General features: G+C 41.9%; 2 protein-coding genes and 1 long non-coding RNA gene across 3 annotated transcripts in view; 2 read left to right on the top strand and 1 right to left on the bottom strand.

The window, feature by feature from the left end:
• The window catches only part of LOC129189049 (desmoglein-2.1-like), a 13,649-nt gene extending 6,515 nt beyond the window's left edge, over positions 1 to 7,134 (top strand). The window contains exon 14 of the mRNA XM_054790324.1: positions 1,494 to 7,134. Coding sequence (XP_054646299.1) covers positions 1,494 to 2,480 — 987 coding nt within the window. The 3' untranslated portion in view covers positions 2,481 to 7,134. The remainder of the gene's footprint in view (positions 1 to 1,493) is intronic.
• The window catches only part of LOC129189050 (uncharacterized), a 72,267-nt gene extending 63,471 nt beyond the window's left edge, over positions 1 to 8,796 (bottom strand). The window contains exon 1 of the long non-coding RNA XR_008572727.1: positions 8,655 to 8,796. This is a non-coding gene — a long non-coding RNA (uncharacterized LOC129189050). The remainder of the gene's footprint in view (positions 1 to 8,654) is intronic.
• On the top strand, positions 7,135 to 21,813 carry LOC129189048 (desmoglein-2.1-like). The gene is made up of 14 exons (XM_054790323.1): positions 7,135 to 7,283; positions 15,356 to 15,484; positions 15,643 to 15,801; positions 15,866 to 16,007; positions 16,098 to 16,264; positions 16,375 to 16,509; positions 16,599 to 16,784; positions 17,505 to 17,935; positions 18,016 to 18,158; positions 18,298 to 18,519; positions 18,625 to 18,852; positions 19,064 to 19,194; positions 19,314 to 19,553; positions 19,660 to 21,813. Exons 1-14 carry the CDS (start codon positions 7,251 to 7,253, stop codon positions 20,764 to 20,766), a joined length of 3,453 nt encoding a protein of 1,150 aa, XP_054646298.1. The 5' UTR covers positions 7,135 to 7,250; the 3' UTR covers positions 20,767 to 21,813.

Genomic DNA, 21,813 nt, shown 5'->3' with positions numbered 1-21,813 from the left:
GGTTAACATTTCTTGATGTAGACCTGAAGCTTACATTATAAAATAAAGAAGTTAATCCATTCTATAATTTTGAGCATCTAAAAACAATACAGAGTATTTCAAAGATGTAAAAAGACAGTTGTTGCTCCAGTTTGTTTACTATTTAAATGGATAAGTGTTAATATGTCAAAGTTGCACAATGTTCAGCGTTCATAAATAGAAACACTAGTAGGGTATAGTTAGTATGAATAATCATTGTTAACCTTCACATTTACACGCTCAGCATTATTCTGCCAGCGGTCCTTTTCTCACTCTTTTGGCAACAACAATGTCGCGTTTGGCAGTGATAATCTTTTTTAACTCCTCATAACGCTGCATAATTATTACTTGCTCTTCTTGTTTAAAATACAACGGCTGGGATTGCTTTGTTTTTTGTGCGGAAGTAGATAATATGACATCAAACACCACCTTTTATGTGAACGCACTCTGAACACAAAGCCGAGAACCGGACTTGACAAAGTAAGTTGATACCCAGCGTCACAGTACCGTTTAACGCTGTTTGGGGAATTTAGGTTTTGTTGAGTTTCATCTTGAGCACAAAGCCTGGATTTGTTGAGCCACTTTCGCAATATACTCCCCAGGTAGGTAACAAAGGTGCAACATTGCAAAGTAAACAACTTACAAACCAAGAAAGGTAAGCAGCAGCCATAGGAAAACGGACACCATACCCGTTGGCCTCGCTGGTCAAGATTTGTCGTGCTACTAGTGGACTTCATGCTCTGCATGGAGTGGCTTTTGTCAAGTTTTCCGTCCTTCTTGTAAAATCTAAACTTTAGACCACTTTCCAAACTTTAGACGTTTGTTTTGCTGATGTCTTGAAAATCTTTTGCATGGAATGGCTAGCACTAGGCAACTATCTACATCCATTCTTGTCGTCAGTCATGGTAATCTACACGGGTTGTTTAAGAGACGCACTGTCAAGCGATTGCTTGTCTCGTGATACCCTGTGCATGTTTTGCAATCGATTAATCAAAAGATTTATGGCTGATTCTTATCGACCTAGGAGGCTGCTACCGACGCGGATGCTTGTCCGGTCGCATCACTAGGGGGGTGCAAGCTGTGTGTCAAAAATAGAAATTTTTATGGTTGCCTCAATTACATGCCATTTGCTGGTGGTCCCGAACTGCAAGGTCTTGCGAAAAGCAGGGCTGTATTACATTTACCCGCTTCTTCTTCTTCTTCTGTTCACTACTTTCCACCGCTATGGGTTGCTCCTCAGCCGCCATTATTTCAAGTTAGTCCCTCCCCTTCCGCTACGTAGCCGACATGGCGGCTACTGACGGTGGTAAGTGTACCGCACTTTTGAGTTTTGGCATACTTCTGAGTGTGAATGCACTAGAAAGACTAAGTAGAAGTACGGAAATGAGACAAATTGAGACAGCCATATAGTATCATGATGGGTGTAGAATGGGTATACAAGGAGTCTATGTACAATTTTTGTCTTCTTTCAACAGAAGTCGCGCAGCGGAGGAGAGAGCCTTGCGGTGAAGGATACTCTCTTGAAATACAACTTTGAGGACCAAGGCTCCTCCGCTGGCTCAGTGGGCTGCTGTAGCCTCCTGGAGTCCAGCAACGACCTGCAGTTCCTTGATGACCTCGGCCCAAAGTTCAAAACCCTGGCAGAGGTGTGCAGTGGCAAGAAAATCCAGCAGGTGGCCACTCCACTGCCCAGCAAATCCTCAACAAAGGTTGTGAGTGAACCCCTGCCAGAACCCCCAAAGCTGTCAACAGTAGAACATACTGTGATAAAGAAGACGGATCACTCTCAGGTCCTGAAAAAAAACACAATGACCACATCGGCGCAAGGAGTGGAAAATCAAGGCCAAATGTTCCTGGTCCAGCAGCAGCAGCCTGTTTACTACACCACCACCACTCCAATGCTGCAACCCATGCATTATGTGGTCCAGCCACAAGTCCAGAACACCATGCTGCTGGCAGAGGCGCCAGCTACTAATCTCCAGGGCATGGTGCTAGCAGCACCCGCACAAGGCATGCTAGTGCAGGGGCAGACAGCGGTGTCTGGTGGACAAACTAAGAACCCTGGCATGGTTCTGGTGGACAACACCAAGATCCAGACCGGTAGAGCAACCACATCTGGCCTGCAGGCCATGGTGGTCATGGAAAGCAAGGTCCCCGCAGGCTCTGTTAAGGTGCTAAAGGGGAGCCCAACTTCTCTCGTGCAAGGGGGCGCTTTGCAGCCAGCAGGGATTTCAGGAGCTCAGAGAGTCCTGGTGGTTGACGACTCATCCAGGGGAAGTAGGCAAACCCTCCAGGAAGCAAAAGGTGCATCCCAGAAGAGGAACACCTCTGGATCTGTAAAATCCTTCAGCAGCAAGAGCCCCACCAAGTCCACTGGATCTAGCATGGCTTCATCCACCAGCATCGCCGTAAGCAGAATCCCATCATACCGCAAGGTGGTGATACAGGAGACACGGAAATAATGGATTTTCTTTTTACCTGTGCCAATGAGACTTGATCTGACCCGGTCCAATTAATAGAGAGTCCATAAGATCAGCAGGCTCCACCCACTCAATGTTGGCTACTGTTCCTGACGGGATGTGGAAACAAACAGGTAACACTGGAACTATGGATCCAGTCACCCTGTCTGCAAACAACTGTTCTCTTTTTTGAAACATCAGACATAATATACTTTAAAATGGTTTTGTGTTATGCACTTCTTAGCACTGAAGGTAAAGACGGTTAGCCGTTTCCTGTCCACGATGAAAAAGAAATTAAAATATGAGTTCCTTTAAGTTGTGAGGTTTAAAATATACATTTAGACAATATGCAATGAAAATAGCTTAGATTTACTGGAAGCAGTCTCTTTTCTACGTTTCTAAGAACAACATTTTCTACACAAAAGTTGAACATTTTAATGAAAGTACTTCAGGCAGTTCAAATGAACAAAATGCGACAAGAATGCACAGGGCCGCACATGCAATAAGTGGATTTGGGTGTGTCTGCACTGAGATTGTGTCTGAGCATGTGTGAGCCTCCCCAGCCGCCTCCTGCAGAACCGGTTTTTACCCCGAGCACTCACGCTGAACTCGCCCCGTCTTTTTTCACACCCGGCGTGTTGCCGTCGCTAGGTGAAAGGTCAATGTGCAAGCCCAGGACTTGGTTAGTCCACAGTAGCAGCCACTTCATTAGGTACACACGCACAATCCAATGAGCTGTGGTACAAGAGCTGTTCATTTAAAGTGTTTATTATGCGTTTGTACAGGATACAACAGCAGCTTGGTGAACTAAACAACAAACAACCCACACACAGACACACCTGTTAAAAAAGCAGCTTTCCACACCACAACCCATCCAGTCCAACCTCTCAGTCTCAACTTTATAATTAACTCTAAGCCGTAAGTCTGTTTTATTCACTGCGAGGGTTTTTTTTTACGATATTTGACATGTCGTGAGACGCTGTCCGGCGCGCAGGGCTCAGATGTCGCTGATGAAAATTTTATGTCAGTAAAATGAGATTACATGAAGTGTCATGTTGACTAGCAGGCTGTAAGACGCTAACTGGTACTGTATGACCCGTGTGAAATAGCTTGTTACTGGCCACTCTTCCGGTGGAATGAGACACACTTTGTTTTGCCACCAGGAAGGAGAATAACCAGGACGGTCGTTCACTAACAACCACAACATCCCTATTGTGACCACCCCCAGTGGATGCACCCAGCAGGGACATAAATAGGGAGACTCCACGCTCCTATTGTGTGCCAAAAATGACATGTTTGTAGATAAATGTGTTTCATTGGACAGCAATAATAACTGATGAGCTGCTTAAAAGGTGTGGTTGTCTGCTCTTAAGTCTCGACTGGTCGCGTGTGTCATTTTAACGTGACTCACGTCCAAGTCATAGAATAGAATCAAGGCCTAGTACAACACCGAACTGACTACTGAGCTTATTGTGTCACATCAGGGGGATGCAGGGAATACTGTGGATTGATGGTTGTCTATAGCTATCGTAGACAGACACAGGTCACAGTTTGTACAGTATCAAAAACAACTGGAGGATGGCTGTTCATGTGACATCAAATCAATTGGCCACAATGTCGAAAAGTCCACCAGGTCTATGTGTCTCCGCAAAACACAAGAGAACAAACACAGGACAGTTTGTGGTATGTAGTGTACTTTAAGAGATGTTGTTTCATGTGTTTGTATTGAAAAAACTTGGGTACAAAGCATGGGGTCTAAGTGAAAATGTGCTGATGTCACATGATCCAATAAGAAAACAGGACAAACCACAAATGACTGACGTGTCCTGAGTCACAGCGGCAGTGTTTGTTTTCAACGCAGCGACAGAAGCAGAGTGAGGAGTGACAACAACATTGTTCTCCTGGAATGAGCTCCAACTTACTCACACTCTCTGGGTGGGACGCTTTCTGAGCAATTTTGGGTGGGACTCTAATGGAACTTTGAAAACAACCACAGCACCTTCAGCTGACACTGACGTTCCTGTCATCTTGTCATTGTTACAACTTTAAATATGATAGAAACATCATACTTCACAGCTATATCAAATGATGGTGTAAATATGGTACATTCCAGGTACATTAATTAGGATGTAAATATGTTTCAGTACATTAGAGGTACATTAAATATGGTGTAAATTTGGTACATTGCAGGTACACTAAGTAGGATGCAAATATGTTTCAGTACATTAGAAGTACAATATTAAATATCATGTAAATATGGAACATTGAAGGTACATTAAGTTGGAAATAAATATAAAATTACAAAAATTAAAATTACAAGTAAATATGGTACGTGAGATGTACATTAGGTAGGATGTAGGTGCATGAATTATGATGTAAATATGGCACATTAAAGGTCCATTAAGTTGGATGCAAATATGGTACATTTGTGGTATGAAGACTATTAAATGTGATGTAAATATGGAACATGACAGGTGCATTAAATATGACGTAAACATGGGATATTAGAGGTACGTACATTAAATACGATGCAAATATGATACATGGGATGTATATTAAATATCATGTAAATATGGTACATTACAGGTACATTAAATATCATGTAAATATGATACATGAGGTACATTAAATAAGACGTAAATATGGTATATGAGATGTATATTAAATGTCATGTAAACAAGGTACATGAGAGGTACATTGAAGATGCAGACATCGTACATTAAATATGATGTAAATAGGGTACACAAGATGTGCAGTGTATATTAAAAATCACATAAATATGGTACATGAGTGTACATGATTATGATGTAAATGTGGTCATTTTGACGTAAATTAGAAGTACATTAAATATGATATAAATGTTACATTACAGGTGCATTAAACATGACGTAAATATGGTACATTACAATTACTATGCATTAAATATGATGTAAATATGGTACATTAGAAGTACATTAAAAATGCTATAAATATATTACATAAGAGGTACATTAAATATGATGTAAATATGGTACATTAGAAGTACATTAAAAATGCTATAAATATATTACATAAGAGGTACATTAAATATGATGTAAATATGGTACATTAGAAGTACATTAAAAATGCTATAAATATATTACATAAGAGGTACATTAAATATGATGTAAATATGGTACATTAGAAGTACATTAAATATGCTATAAATATATTACATAAGAGGTACATTAAATATGATGTAAATATGGTACATTAGAAGTACATTAAATATGCTATAAATATATTACATAAGAGGTACATTAAATATGATGTAAATATGGTACATTAGAAGTACATTAAATATGCTATAAATATATTACATAAGAGGTACATTAAATATGATGTAAATATGGTACATTAGAAGTACATTAAATATGCTATAAATATATTACATAAGAGGTACATTAAATATGATGTAAATATGGTACATTAGAAGTACATTAAATATGATTTCAATGTGGCATATTAGAGGTACATTGTAAATATAGTACATTACATTAAAAGTATGTTAAACATTGTGTTAATATGGTACATGAGAGGTACACAAAATGTAATATAAATATGTTGCATTCATTATTATGTAAATATGGTACATGAGAAGTACATTAAATATGATATAAATACGGCACATGGGGGTATGTTCAATATGAGGTAAATACAGTACATGAGAGGTACATTCAATATGATATAATATGGTACATGAGAGGTACATTAAATGTATTTTTTTTAGGTTGTATGTTGTCATTTAGCAGACAAAGACAAAGATAAGTAACTATGTGACACGTTACTTATGTTATCTTTACAGTTGCTTGTCGCCATTAACGAAGTAGTCGTAAAAGTGTGAGTGCTGCCTTCACAGAAGTTTGTATGCTTTCAGGGCAATTTGTTCATAATTTATGGTCATTGTGCCTCGTGCCATGTTTACTATTTTACTACGCTACAGCCGTTGACATTGACTGGCCACAATATTAGGCACAGCAGCTTTCTCAAACATTCATCCTTGCAAAAGGCATTAGAGGTATTCATTTAACACTACATTTAGTGATGTGATCATACCGAGAGCTATCATGTAGCTTCACCAGGGTACTGCATTACTTTAGCTTGTACAAACTCACCTAATGTAAACTTCACTCCAAAGCCCACAAAACTTTTTTTTTGTCTACTAGTAGCGATACAGCAGTATTTATACTATTATATATACTGTCTATACTATTATTCACTACTTCTCACATGATGGATGCAAGTTGTCACATGACTACAACACCTTGAAACGAGAAAGGTCATTCCGGCAGGAACAACTAAAACCTTTGATGCATATGCAGTAAATAAAGAATAATATATCTACTACTATATCATAATGACAGTGCAGTACTTTGTCTTAGAACACCTTAACAGTACTTCGAATCTGAAAAAAACAGTCTGTTTATTTGGTCGTCAATTCATGAATGGCGACTGTGACAGCACAGCGTGCCGAGGTCACGAGCCCAATGCCAACAGGCCTGACATGTTCTCACTCTGCTGTGAGGCAAAATATGTGTCTTTTCTATGTCTCGCTCTCTCTCTCTCACACACACACACACACACGCACACACACACACACACACACACACGCACACAGAGTAACCTGTCTCTGCCTGAAGGGTGTGTGTGTGGTACAAATAAAGCGCTCCTCCCCTTATAAGCCTCCCCCACTGTCCGTCGGCTCTCATTTTACCAGGACCTAGTGTGGCCTTCATTTCATGGACTTCGCCAGTCATGATTTTAACGTTTGTGTTGCTGCTGTTGGCTGTAAGTACAAAACCTTGACATGTTTATGCTGTGGTTTTCGACGCTCTCGCTGCACTGCCTCAACTACGTCTGGAATCTTGAAACGTGACGTTTGAGCCTTCCGGGCGTTGGTTATTAGCCATAAAATGTCTGTAAAGTACAGTCCCTATTAGAGATGTTGAATCCGAACAAATACCTGGATGCCATGGCAACACAGGTGCAGCTTCAAAACAGCATCATTCATTGTTGATCTTTGAACTGCCCTCATCACTCTCACTCGTCTCAGCTAAGTGACTCCTTTGTCGTGAATCACCTGCTCAAAACATGACGTTTATTATGTCAGATCGTCTAGCAGCAACATTTGGCTCCATTCTTGACGGCCTTGCGAAACTTCCATGTTGGCAAAACAAAACAAACAGCGTTGCATTAAGCAGCAAAGTAAAAAACCGTGACATATTAAAGCATGTTAAATACGGAGACTTGTACTGTACATACTTGGACGTTTAACATCGACAGTATCGATATCTGACGTGTGGATACTGTACCGCAGTGTATCGCGGTCAGAACTACTATTAAACCAATTACAAGCTAATGACTCACAATGCTAACTGCCAACATGGGAACTACATTACAAAAAAAAGCATCAACAGGAACCTTGATGACTTCCTGTTGGAAGAACTCCCTTTAATGGGGGAACCATATTTGGTACCCTGAGAGAGGGAGTTAAAAATGTTCAAAAAGTGAAATGAGGCACTAGAGGCGGGCATTACTACGACTATTGGTATCAATCAAAATACCAAGTATATACAGTATATACAGGGCCAGTATCGCCGATACCAATATGGATACTTTTTACTTGGACATTTTTCAAGATTTTTGACCGATTTTGTGATTTTTGCCTTTAATTTGTTGATAATGATTATAATCGGAATAAAATTAAGGACAAAGAATTTAGGCAAAAAAAAAATTATAGAATTTAATAAAATATTATGTTTATGCATAATATTTTAGATGATACTGTATATTATATACAGTACAAGTCAAACGTTTGGACACACACAACACAAGTGATGGTCCCAACCTCATTACTAAGGCAAGAAATTCCACCAAGTAACCCTGACAAGGCACACCTGTGAAGTGAAAACCACTTCAGGTGACCTCATGAAGCTCACTGACAGAACACCAAGGGTTTGCAGCACTATCAGAAAAGCATAGGGTCGCTACTTTGAGGAATCTAAAATATAAGACATTTGAAGTGTTTTCACACTTTTTTGTTAAGTACATAATTCATTCATAGTGTTGAGAATCTACAATGTAAATAGTCATGAAAATAAAGAAAACTCTAGAATGAGAAGGTGTGGCCAAACTTTTGGCCTTACTGGCCTTACTTACTGTCTTACTGCATCCATCCATCCATTTTCTATGCCGCTTATCCTCACTGGGGTCGTGGGGGTATGCTGGAGCCTATCCCAGCTGACTTTGGGCGACAGGCGGGGTACACCCTGGACTGGTCGCCAGCCAATCGCAGACCTCTACTGTATATGTTTAAATATCAAAAAATACAAATTAACAATATCAACACAATATTACAATTGCTCCCTTTAATTATAAAATTTGAGCTAAATAAAGTTAATAGTGCAAAAAAACAAATAAAAGCAGAAACTACTATTGGTTCTCATTGACTCTCTCCCAATGCCCACGTGTCTTCAAGGACTTATTATCTGAATTTGTAAACAATTTAACAATGTATAAATACAGTATAACAATATATATGAACAACGCAACAAAAACACAGATACGTGTGAAAATAAACATAGAAGAGAAATGAAAAATATTGTTTTCATCACGCAAGTATCGAACCCATACCAACACTGCCTTGGTATCGTTATTGTTAATAATTAGATCAATCAGCCCACCTCTACTGAGCACCTTATCTTGGTCGGTCAATCAGAGAAGAACACAGCAGTTCCTAAACTATTTTTTGACCAGTAACCCTCATAATATTTAATGTTTTCATCCCCCCTACAAATATGTTGAACTTCTGAATTTGTTGGTCGGTGCACTAAATTCCAGGTCACCATTGTCCTGGTTGGCTCTAATATTGCAGTATAATGATACTGTTTAGTGTGCTACGTGCATCCTAACAACATGGATTATGAAACTGCATGGGTGTGTTTAAGCACAAAGTGATTCTTTTGCTGTGTTAGAGATTTGTGGCTAATCATAACTGTTGCGTTCCATTGCTACATCTGTAAAGATTCATTAGCAGGCAGCAAAGTCCTCTGGGATGGGTTCTTCAGCACGGTAGAAAAGTGGAAACGTCTATTCAATGCACTCTTTGAGGTGCAACGTGTGCTGGCTTGATGATTCTGGCAGTGAAAGGACACCAGGCCACGCCTTTTGTCTGTGTGTGTCACGCTCACATGCCCGAGCTCTGAGTTCAACATGCAGGTGTGGCAGGGTGTGTCGGCCTTGCCTGGTTTATTAAAAATGTGTCTGTCGTGAGGAATTATGCGGCCTGGATGCAGTGCGCTGCCATGCAGTGTCACCTGCATGTTGTTGCTTGCTGGGTGGCAGCACCAGTTGACTTATCATGGGCTTACTATTGACTTATTATTGATCACTGCTCATAAGGACAGTGCAGGCTCTTATTTCTCAGCCTGGACTTTCCGGTTAGAGGTGTGACAGGTTTATCCACCTTCAGCTGCCACTTTCGCCCGCAGTCATTTGTCAGCTTCAGCCCTCTAGACTCACACTAACAGCATTCTTTCCAGTAGTTGGGAAACCTCCTGAAGCTGTTTCAGTAGTTACTGTACGCGGACATGCTGGAAGCAGGGGAACGATTTGGGAGGTCTTTGGCTCATTCATTGTACAAAACACCCACCAGGTGCCTAAACTAGTCCCCCTACTTCCCTGCGCCTTTATAAACTTAAATACCTTTTTAAACCTCATTAGGACTCATAAGCTCCTGCTCCGATAAACAGTGGAACCTTGTTTTTCGTCATTAATCCCTTCCAAAAGGTCAGACGAAAACCGAAGCAATTTTTTCCATAGGAAACAATGTACAGTGAATCCAACTGATCAGTTCAAATGGACAAAAAACATTTTGTAAATAATAATTAAAATTTTACAAGCAAAAAAACAATGCCAAATACAATGAAATTGATAAATGAACATTTAGCATCACTTTTACCTTTACTGAAGACTTGTTGGCGAACACGGTGACGTAGTGGAGGGGGGAGGGGAGGGGACAAAAGACCCACACGGACGCTTTTCATTTTAGTCCGTTTGGAGCTTTACTTTAAAGAGTGGACGCTTAGAGATGTGTAATTGCTCACTTGAACTTTACTGTAAACTTCAGCAGCAGGTACAATCATCATTACACACACTGGCCTGGCTCACTTTCTGTTATGTGTCTCCCGTAAACTGTTCCCCCGAAACCTGTGCTAAAGGTTCCTACCTTTACATTACAATCCTGTTGCCACAGACGCTACCTTCATACTAGAGCTGACATGGGATTTTTGGGGACGATGCAGATACCGGCATTGGAGGCTGAAAAAAGCCGATATCCCATATATCGGCCAATATATGAAATAAGAGCATTGATATACACAGGATATATACTGTACATGAACATACGTTCTTATAAGACCCAAAATACGATTCAAAACAAAGAAGCAGAAGACTACTAAATTAAAATAAGGCTTAAGTTTAATTAGTGACACTGTCACCATAAGGACATGCCTCTTTGTGATTTTAAATTTGTAGTGTTCTTTTCTTTGCTGGTGCTGGAGCCCTGGCTAACTTGCACACTGCAAATATTGCATCAAACGCCTGATGAGTCTTTTGTCAAGTGGATCCCCACCTTACTCTTCCCCTCTTTCAGTCAAATGAAAATATATACATTTTGTGCATTTTGGTAATTAGCCTAGAATTTGATACTATAGTTATAGAACAACATTATGTGTTCATAAAAGGCTTATTCTTAGGCCTGTCACGATAATCGATAAATCGATTAATCAAACGGTAAAAACAACGAAGTTGATAATTATGCCGGCCTCGAAAAATTCACATGTGCATGCATGCGTGTTTCATGCATGTCTCTCTAAACCACAACGGCTGGATGACAAAAGGGTGCACTCTGCACCGCATTGGTTCTATAGCGGAATGAACAGAGAGCGTGAACCCGCATCTCATTGAGCCTCTTTGTGGAGGCGGGGCTACTAGTGAGTAGATACAGAGTGCTACCAGTTAGTCTTTTGAGCCAGCATACACTCACATGAATGAAGGCACAGTAGCAATGGTTTCTGAGGCAAATGCCACAGCTGACAGCCCCAGTTTGGGAATATTTTGGTGAACAGAATGAACAAGATGAGCACATGAACACAGACGAACCGACATGTCGCATTTGTTCAAAAGTACTGCCGAGGATGAAGGGGAACACAACCATCCTTTTCAGTTTTCCCAAATGGGAGAAAAAAACTACCTCTGGAGGTGCAGCAGAGCCATCTGAGGCATTTGTTGGCAATGTAAATATTAAAAAAATTGCTTAAAATGGTGCGCACTCACAGGCAGTGTTACTCACTTCATTGCAAAATAAATGCAACCATTCAATACGGTAATATGGCATACATTTTATGCCATATAATTAATGAAAAAATGGTCTAAAAAATGTTGTCAATAATATCGATTATCAACGATAATTTGTAGCACAATTTGTTATCGTGACAGCCCTTATTCACAAAAACATCTTCCCAATATCAGTAGTCATATTTACTAGCTACTGAAACCTTCAGAAACAGATGAAAAACAAATATTGAAGTAAACATTAAAAAGGTAAAAAGGTTACCAGGACAGAGTGTGGATAAAATCTTGCAAAAAAAAAAGTTCTCAGATATCAACAAAATGAAACAGTCCAAAGCCTTTGCAGGTTCTAACAGGGTTAGACATAACAGGGGTTTGATCTACCGTATAATGTACAGTATGTCACAAATGTGCGTACACACCTCACATTTCGGCAGATATTTTATTTTACCTTTTTTGTGGGGACAACACTAAAGAAACAACACTTTGATACAATGTAAAGTAGTCAGTGTACAGCTTGGATAACGGCATAAATTTACTGTCTCCTCATAATAACTCAACACAAAGTCATTAATGTCTAAACTGCTGGCAACAAGTCAGTACAGCCCTATGATTAGTGCTCTATGAAATCTGTACTCTTTTTTCCCAAATTCAGTTTTATTTTTTTCAAAATGTTTTTTTTCTGTCTTAATTTTTTTAATTCTACGTTTTTTTCACCTTTTACACTTATTTTCCCAGCATAGAGTGTGTACTTTTTTGACAGTAAAAGGTCAGTTAATTAAATGCAAAAATGCTTACAGTGGTGTGAAAAAGTGTTCCCTTCCTGATTTTTTATTTTTGTTGCATGTTTGTCACACTTAAATGTTTCAGATCATCAAAAATGGAAATATTAGTCAATGACAACACAACTGAACACAAAATGCAGTTTTTAAATGAAACTTTTTATTATTAAGGGAGAAAAAAAATCCAAACCTACATGTGTGAAAAAGTGACGTAATAACTGGCTGGTCCACCCTTAGCAGCAACAACTGCAAGCGTTTGCTATAACTTGCTGAGTCTCTTACAGCGCTGTGGAGGAATTTTGGCCCACTCATCTTTGCAGAATTGTTGTAATTCAGCCACATTGGAGGGTTTTCCAGCATGAAGCACCTTTTTAAGGTCATGACACAGCATCTCAATAGGATTCAGGTCAGGACTTTGACTAGGCCACTCCAAAGTCTTCATTTGGTTTTTCTTCAGTCATTCAGAGGTGGACTTGCTGGTGTGTTTTGGATCATTGTCCTGCTGCAGAACCCAAGTTGGTTTCAGCTTGAGGTCACCAACAGATGGCCAGACATTCTCCTTCAGGATTTTTTGGTAGAGAGCAGGATTCATGGTTCATGGTTTATCACAGCAAGTCTTCCAGGTCCTGAAGCAGCAAAAAAGCCCCAGAACATCACACTACCACCACCATATTTTACTGTTGGTATGATGTTCTTTTTCATAAATGCGGCGTTACTTTTACGCCAGATGTAAGGGACACACACCTTCCAAAAAGTTCAACTTTTGTCTCATCAGACCACAGAGTATTTTCCCAAAGGTCTTGGGGATCATCAAGATGTTTTCTGGCAAAATTGAGACGAGCTTTAATGTTCTTTTTGTTCAGCAGTGGTTTTCGTCTTAGAACTCTGCCATGCAGGCCGTTTTTGCCCAGTGTCTTTCTTATGGTGGAGTCATGAACACTGACCTTAACTGAGTCAAGTGAGGTCTGCAGTTCTTTGGATGTTGTTTTGGGGTCTTTTGTGACCTCTTGGATGAGTCGTCGCTGCGCTCTTGGGGTAATTTTGGTTGGCCGGACACTCCTGGGAAGGTTCACAACTGTTCCATGCTTTCACTATTTGTGGATAATGACTCTCACTGTGGTTTGCTGGAGTCGCAAGGCTTTAGAAATTGCGCCATAACATTTTACACATTTTCACACAGGGCCATGTAGGTATAATAAAATAATAAATAAAATAATAAAAAGTTTCATTCACCGTGCCTCTAGTCCTTATTTCAGAACTTGTGCAACGTCTGCGCGCATGGTACATGCACACTTATTTAAGCATATATTTCTAACAGTCCACCTGGAGTAAGGATTTCAGGAGCACTTTAAACATCAGACCACATAAAATAAAGAAATTATAATTTTTTTTTTGCTGAATAAGACACCCAGAATGTACATGAATGGATGTGCAGTAGCGGAGCTACGTGGTGGCCAATGTTGGCCGTGGCCACTACTGGTCACACTCTGGCCACCTCACAGGCCATCTAGACATTTCAGGTATCATCTTATTGCCACCCCTGTATGAGTCATGGTCTCACCCACTCCAATGAAGCCACCCCAATGAAACATTTCTGGCTATACCACTGAGAATGTGTGATATGCAATATGATCACTGAATAATAAAACATTGACTATTAAAGAGCATGTGAACGTCCCTCCTTTTTTCTACTTCCCAGACAGTGCAGTGTGTAGGTTAAGTTGTGTGTCGCATATTTGTTGTCTTGTGTTTGTTTGACACCATGGGTGAGGTAGTTGTCTGGATCGCTGCATGTGAAAAGCTAAAAAGTTGTCTCAGATTGAATGACTGTGACTACTTGCAAGTCATTTTGCCAGCTTGTATGTTAAAAGTTTAAATAAATACTTTGGAAGCAATTGGCGGCCCGATTCAAAGGCTTGGCAGGCCGGATATGGACACTGGGCCGTAGTTTGCCCACCCCTGGTGGAAACACACTCTGGCAGAAGACAATCAGATCAAGGACATGATTACAGGAACCATGTCCTGTAGTCTGATGAGACCAAGGTAAACTTATTTGCTGCAGGGCAGTATTCCAACATGATAAGGAACCCCAAACACACATCCGAGATGATGATAAAGAAGCTGAGAGTAAAGGTGATGGACCTAAACCCTATTGAGCATCTGTGGGGCATACTCAAACGGAAGGTGGACGAGTGCAAGGTATCATTCACCAGCTCCATGATGTCGTCAAAGAAAGCCTGAAAGGTCAGAGGCAGCCTGTGAAGCTCTAGTGAACTCCATGGCCAAGAGCATTAACAGTGTTGGAAAATAATGCTAGCCACACTTTGTGCACAATTTTAAAATTTTCATGACACGTGAAACCACTTTTCTTGCCAGCGGTTTAGACATTAAAGGTCGTTTGTCGAGCTATTTTGAGGGGACACTAAATTTACACAGCTATTCAAGCTGTACACTGACTACTTCACATTGTATCAAAGTGTGTTTCCTTAGTGTTGGCCCATGAAAAGATAGAATAAAATATTTTCCGAAATGTGAGGGGTGTTCCCACTTTTGTGAGCTGCTGTATAATATCCATTTGACTCACGGTGGCTCTAAGCAGGCTTTCTTAAAAAAAAATCTGGAAGTAATCCCACCAAATGCAAATGTTAGCTAAATGAGTGAAAATGTGTTTCAAAGTGATACTAAAATTCTTTTTGGGACAATAACAATAAAAAAGTTATTTTTCAGGTCCAAAGCGTTGCTCCAGTGGAGGCTAACGGGGACGGCCTTCTGTCAAGACAAAAAAGGCACTGGGTTCCCCCGCCAAGACCTCTCACGGAAAATAAGGACTACACTCAGGTGCCATCGGTTGCCAAGGTGAGTAAAAAGCCTTGATAGAGACAACGCTTGCTTGTTTGCTGTGGCTCCTCCATGTGGTCAAACTGAATACACGGATAGCCATAATCCAAAAACACACATTGCGTTTACAAGTCATGTCCAAATCTTATCTTTTGTTTCACTGAAATGTGTTTCAGATCCATTCCGACTTTGATGATGGCAAAGGCAACCTGAAGTACTTTCTGGAAGGTGTGGGGGCGAACCAGTCCCCTACAAACGTGTTTGTGGTCGACCATAACACCGGGCTCATTCGGGTGACCAAAGTGCTCGACAGGGAGTTCATCAGCATGTATAATGTAAGTACAAAATTCAGTTAATTAAAGGCAGACTGAGGACAACTTTTGCCGGCTGTGGTTTCAGCTGTCAGGCGTCGCTAAGTACAAAGATGGCCGGGAGGCGGAGAAAAAAATTGACATACGCTTCAAGGTCGTGGACGAGAACGACAACTCTCCCATATTTTCTGCCATCCCGCCTGGGGCGGTGAATGAGCTTAGCCCTATAGGTGAGTGTTGAAGACTCGTGCAGTGTACCAAAAGACCCCCCTTGGTCCACTTATGTACGAAGCATCACTCTTGACGGTTGTTTCTTCCAGGGACGTCCATCATGCAAATCACTGCGACTGATGCTGATGAACCAGGAAATCCTAACTCTCAGATCTTCTATAGCATCGTGGATCAGAGCCCACCAGGGCCAGGGAACATGTTCGCCGTGGGGAGTGATGGAACCGTCTTTGTCAATCGGGCTGACTTGGACAGAGAGGTACCCAAAAAACTGCATGAGTTCATGTTATGCCTTTGGACTGTACAAACTCACTGATGGCTTTGATGTATTTTCTCTTTTACGAGTAATTTGAAAATCATACATTTCAGGAAGTAGATATGTACACTTTGACGGTAAAAGGTCAGGACCTAAATGGTGCGAGAGGCGGGAATAGTGCAACCAGTACTGTCGTCATTAAAATCAACGATGTGAATGACAACGTTCCCACTCTGGAGAAGGAAGCGGTATGTACAAACTGAGCTCTGATACTGATAAATACTATTTCTTATACACTTAAAGTGTGTTCTTAAATCGTGCGGTGGTCTTCTGGCAGTATGCGGGCAGCATTGAGGAGAACACGTATGGTGTGGAAGTGATGAGAATCAAAGCACAAGACCTCGACCTGAAGGGCACGGAAAACTGGGAGTCTGAGTTTGGTATCATCACAGGCAATGAGGCCGGTTACTTCAGCATCATATCGGACCCGAAGACCAACGAGGGCATCCTCATGCTTGATAAGGTACTAGCAAATAAGGAATGTCGTCATTCATGAATGGATTAGTGTTAGGGGTGTAACGGTACATGAACCTTCAGTATAACCTTCATATTCCCACGTGAAATGAATTCAAAGTGAAAGACAGAAGTGTTTCTTGTATCATGCACTTACTCTGTAATCAAATACAAGCAGAGATCCAGACATGCAGGGCAACTCCACAAGCCCGGCGAGTGTGCATTACCATGCAGAACACCCCCAGATGCATGCAGCCCAGTCTTTGATTAGCAGGAGTCACTCTTCCACTGTTTGGTAACACTTTGCCTGCCCAGTGAAATATGTAAACCAGGGGTGTCTAAAGTGCAGCCCGGGGGGCATTTGTGGACCACAGCTCATTTTTGTATGGGCCCGAGGCACACTGCAGAAATAAAATAAACAAAGAAACATCAAATATGTTAGAACAGCAAAAATGAATATTCCATCGTCGTCAAGGATCCATCCTTTCCCTTGTAGATACATTTTTAACCCCACATCAACAGTGACCCATTGCCCACAGGTCATGACAAAGGATTGGCTGATGGGATGTCTAATTGACACTGTCCATCCAATTGGACGAGTCAACATTGTAGCCACAAATATCTTCACAGTGGTTCACAGTTTGATTGTTAAATCATTCCAAAAATGGTGTTGAAACCAGGTCAATGTACGTACACAAATCCCATTGCCCAATGATATGCTCTTCTACAGGCAGTGGACTATGAGAATGTAAAGAACTTGGACCTAGGGATCGCTGTAAGGAACAAGGCTGGGCCCTATAATGTAGGCACCATTAGTTTAAATGGAAATGGAAACAGTAATGGAGTCAGTGATGGATCATCATCATCCTCATCATCATCATCCTCATCATCATCCTCATCCTCATCATCATCATCATCATCATCATCATCATCATCATCATCATCCTCATCCTCATCATCGTCATGGCAAAGCACAACATATAGGTCGTATAAGACCTATCCCATCAAAATCAACGTAAAGAATCAGCGTGAAGGACCACATTTTGATCCCAAAGTCAAGGTGATTACCATGTCAGAGGGAGGCTCCACCAGCATTACAAACATTATTGCCCGCTACCAAGCGATGGACCAGGACACTGGCAAAATAGCTGAGAATGTCAGGTGAGTTGATGAACATTGTCATGGCGATGGTGTCCAGACACAAACACACCATCAGACTGATTGTTTGCACTTTGCTGTAGATATGTTAAAGGTTCTGACCCTGACAACTGGCTCACCATCGACCCAGACACGGCTGAGATCAGGATGAACAAGATGCCTGACAGAGAGTCTACTTTCCTGGTCAACGGGACATACTATGCCAAAGTACTCTGCATTTCAGAAGGTACACTCTTGAACTACACAATGAACACAGTCGGCTCCAGTCCTCATGTCATGGAAGTGGAAGTGTGTGTTTTAATAATTGAAGAAATTAAAAGAACTAGAAGAAATGCTGAGTAATTCTGATGTATTTCCACTAACAGACATGCCCTCAAGCACCGCCACTGGCACCGTGGCCATCCAGGTGGAAGATTTTAACGACCACTGTCCCACCCTGACAAGTACCATCGAGACGATGTGTATTCCACAAGATGCTGTTTTTGTCACCGCCATCGACGAGGATGACTTCCCAAACGGAGCACCTTTCACCTTTGAAATCATTCCAGAAGGCACTAAAGGCAAATGGCAGGTGGAACATCTTAATGGTGAGGAGACTGGAGAGGAGGCGGCGTCTTGTTTGAATCTCAATGGAACGAAACCTTACTGATGAAAGTCACTGTGTGTGTCGCTGTGTGTGTTGCTGTGTGCAGATACTACAGCCCTCCTGAGGGCCCAGGAGTCCATGTGGCCTGGTTTACACGAGGTGGAATTGCTGGTGAAGGACGAGCAGGGGGTGGCGTGCCCGGAACCGCAGAAGGTGACGGTCCAAGTGTGTACCTGCAAGGAGGGAGTGATGTGTGGAGTACGAGGTGGCCACAGATCAGGGTTAGGACCTGCAGGCATTGGACTGCTGTTACTGGGCCTGCTGCTGCTACTACGTAAGTGTGTCCAGCTAGCACTCGTGGGGAGTTTTTACAAGCTACCTGACATTTATTTTCAAACCTAACTGGTTCATATCAAAATAATCTAAAGTTAATTAAAAATAGTAAGTAAATTGAATAGTCCTTGCCAATATTTGTTGTCCGTTGTTGGTTAAACTGTGCCCTGTTATGTTGCCTCAGTTAGTAAGTAAACTTCTTGCTTCCACAGTCATCCCTCTTCTGCTGCTCTTCTGCCAATGTGGTAGCGCTGCAGGCATGCCAGGAGGCTTTACCGAGTTGCCATTCGACACCAAAGCACACCTCATTAATTACCGCACTGAAGGCCAAGGAGAGAACACGGTTTGTTGTGGAACATTTTACCATCTTTATTTGAGTGCGCGCTTTTGTTTTTTGTTGTTCTTCTTACTATTTTTTAAATATGCAAAAGAAACATAATCTTTGGTTTGAACTTTTTGCAGGAGGTGCCGTTAATGAACATGCCAACACAAGTGGACACTGTGGACATAGTGGCTAAAAATGAAGCGATCAAAACTTCCTTGTTTCAAGAGGGCTTGGCGAGTAACTTCAGAGAGTCCACACTAGGACTGAGGAACATGCGAGGCAGCGGGTTCTACTCAGAGTATGAAAGCAGAGCGGCAGCAGGAAGTTATGACGACATCGCTCTACCACATCACATCCTCAAACAGTACTATGCTCAGGTGGGAACATGCCCCTTTGTATGTCCCAATGCTTGGGATGTTCGGGTTCTTACATTTTTAGGTGCACATATCAGAAACAAATGATGTTTTTGTCTTCTTTCAACAGAAGATCAACAGTGGAGGAGACCTTGCAGTAAAGGATGGTCTCTTGACATATGACTTTGAGGGCCAAGGCTCCTCCGCTGGCTCAGTGGGCTGCTGTAGCCTCCTGGAGGCTGACAATGACCTGCAGTTCCTCGATGACCTTGGGCCAAAGTTTAAGACGCTGGCAGAGGTGTGCGGTGGCAAGAACATCCAACAAGATGTTGTGATCCCTAAGGTACCTGAACCCCTACCAGAACTTCCCAGGCTTCCACCAGTTGTACCCAAAGTAGAACATACGGTTATCAGCGAGACAGATCGCTCTCAGGTACTGAAGGAAAACACAATGACCAAAGTGGTGGAAGAGGTCGAAAATCAAGGCCAGATGTTCCTGCTCCAACAGCAGCAGCCTGTTTACTACACCGCCACTGCCCCTGTGCTGCAACCCATGCAGTACGTGGTCCAGCCACAAGTCCAGAACACCCTGCTGCTGGCTGAGGCACCAGCTACTAACCTCCAGGGCATGATGCTAGCGGCACCCACACAAGGCATGCTCGTGCAGGGGCAGACGGTGGTGTCTGGCGGGCATGCCCAGGCCCCCGGCATGGTGCTGGTTACTGGTCCGCAGGCGGCCCCTGCACAAGGCATGGTAGTCCAAGGACAGAAGGTGGTCTCTGGTAGAAAGGCTCATGGGCCTGGCGTGGTGCTGGTTACTGGCACCCAGGCAGCCTCTGCACCGGGTGTGGTACTTCAGGGACAATCAGTGGTAACAGGTGGAAAAGCTCATGCCCCCAGTGTAGTCCTGGTAGAGAATGGTGGGGTCCAGGCTGGTGGAGGAAATCTGATCAACACTGGAGGCCTTGCAAGCTCCCACACCGTGATAGAAGGCAAAGTCCCATTAGGGAAAGTTCTAAGGTCAAGCCAAACCTCCCTCAAACAAGGTGGAATTCTACTGCCAGGAGTATCTGCTGGTGGACAAGCACAAACCCTCCTAGCAGAAGGAGGAGCGTCCCTGAAAAGCAACATCCCAGCATCTCAGACCAGCATGACGATTAAGTCAGGCACCACAGTGAGCAGAGTCCCTACTTACCGCAAAGTGGTGGTGCAGGAGGAGAAACTCACTGAACTGTGACCCCACCAAATGACTTTTTAAAGCAACGGCAACTTTTGTCAAGACAATTCCTCTAGTATGTTCTTACTGTGCATGCCATTTCTGGTGATGGGGGCCCTGCAGCAATCTGTCTGAAAGTGACACTTTATGTGGCTGCCTGTTTATCCTTCAACATCCTCACTGTCAACACACCCATGGAAGGCAATCTGGGAGACCCAACCAAGACCCAGATAACATTGTCTTCTATGCAATGAAGCCCACTGTGGGCCTACTCATTTTTGCTACACCAAATTCCCGAATGTTCCTTTGGGTGTATCCATTGTTCACCCCAGTAGGATATGTTGGCTCCTAACCAACCTAAAAGAACAGTCCAGACGTCCACCATCAATTACCATCTAATCCTTGCTTGTTTAATGTTTTATGCTATGGCAAATGGAATTACATCAGCATATACTATATGTAAAAAAATAACAACACAATGGCATCTACACAAGCTCCCATTGGATGGAAATATGCGGACAATTTCAACAACATTTTGGAGCATTCATTCCAAATATTGTAAAGTGTTCACTCAAGGTTGCGAGCATACAATTCTCCAAAATATCTTGCTAAAATGGAGAATTAAGATTCACGGACAAATAAGGACTGATTGATTCGTTCATTGGCCGAAGGCTTTTGTCCATATAGTTTGTTTTCTATTCATGATTTGCCCTCTCTACTTTCCAGAGTAATCGGACCGTAAATCAAACGTTTCTGCTGACTAATTAGAATCCTGGTGAGGCTATGTCTAGTTAGGACCGGTGTAACATCTCAAAACTGTACCCTGAGATAAATGACGGTATTAAAGAGGATGCTGCACAAGTGCTTGTTATACAAAAGAGCACATCATCTCAAGTCAAGTGCCAAATAGGTATTCACACTTGTGTGTTTGAGTGTAACAAAAAAAAGCATGTTTCTTGCAACAGGGAGAGCTATTTTTGTTTTTATAAGACAGGAGAAGGTTTTCATTTATTTTTAGTCTTGAATTTGAAGATGTTTTCTATACAAGAATAAAAGACAGTGTGGAAA

Source organism: Dunckerocampus dactyliophorus, chromosome 10, assembly GCF_027744805.1.
Source record: "Dunckerocampus dactyliophorus isolate RoL2022-P2 chromosome 10, RoL_Ddac_1.1, whole genome shotgun sequence".
In the NCBI taxonomy this organism is placed as follows: Eukaryota; Metazoa; Chordata; class Actinopteri; order Syngnathiformes; family Syngnathidae; genus Dunckerocampus; species Dunckerocampus dactyliophorus.
Note: the sequence above shows the minus strand (reverse complement) of the source record. Positions and strands in the feature narration are given on the sequence as shown.

Coding starts and splice junctions, on each gene's coding strand:
- LOC129189048 (XM_054790323.1), top strand. CDS start 7,251: ATGATTTTAACGTTTGTGTTGCTGCTGTTGGCT. Junction 15,485..15,642: donor AGGTGCCATCGGTTGCCAAG/GTGAGTAAAAAG, acceptor AATGTGTTTCAG/ATCCATTCCGACTTTGATGA. Junction 16,265..16,374: donor GGGCTGACTTGGACAGAGAG/GTACCCAAAAAA, acceptor CATACATTTCAG/GAAGTAGATATGTACACTTT.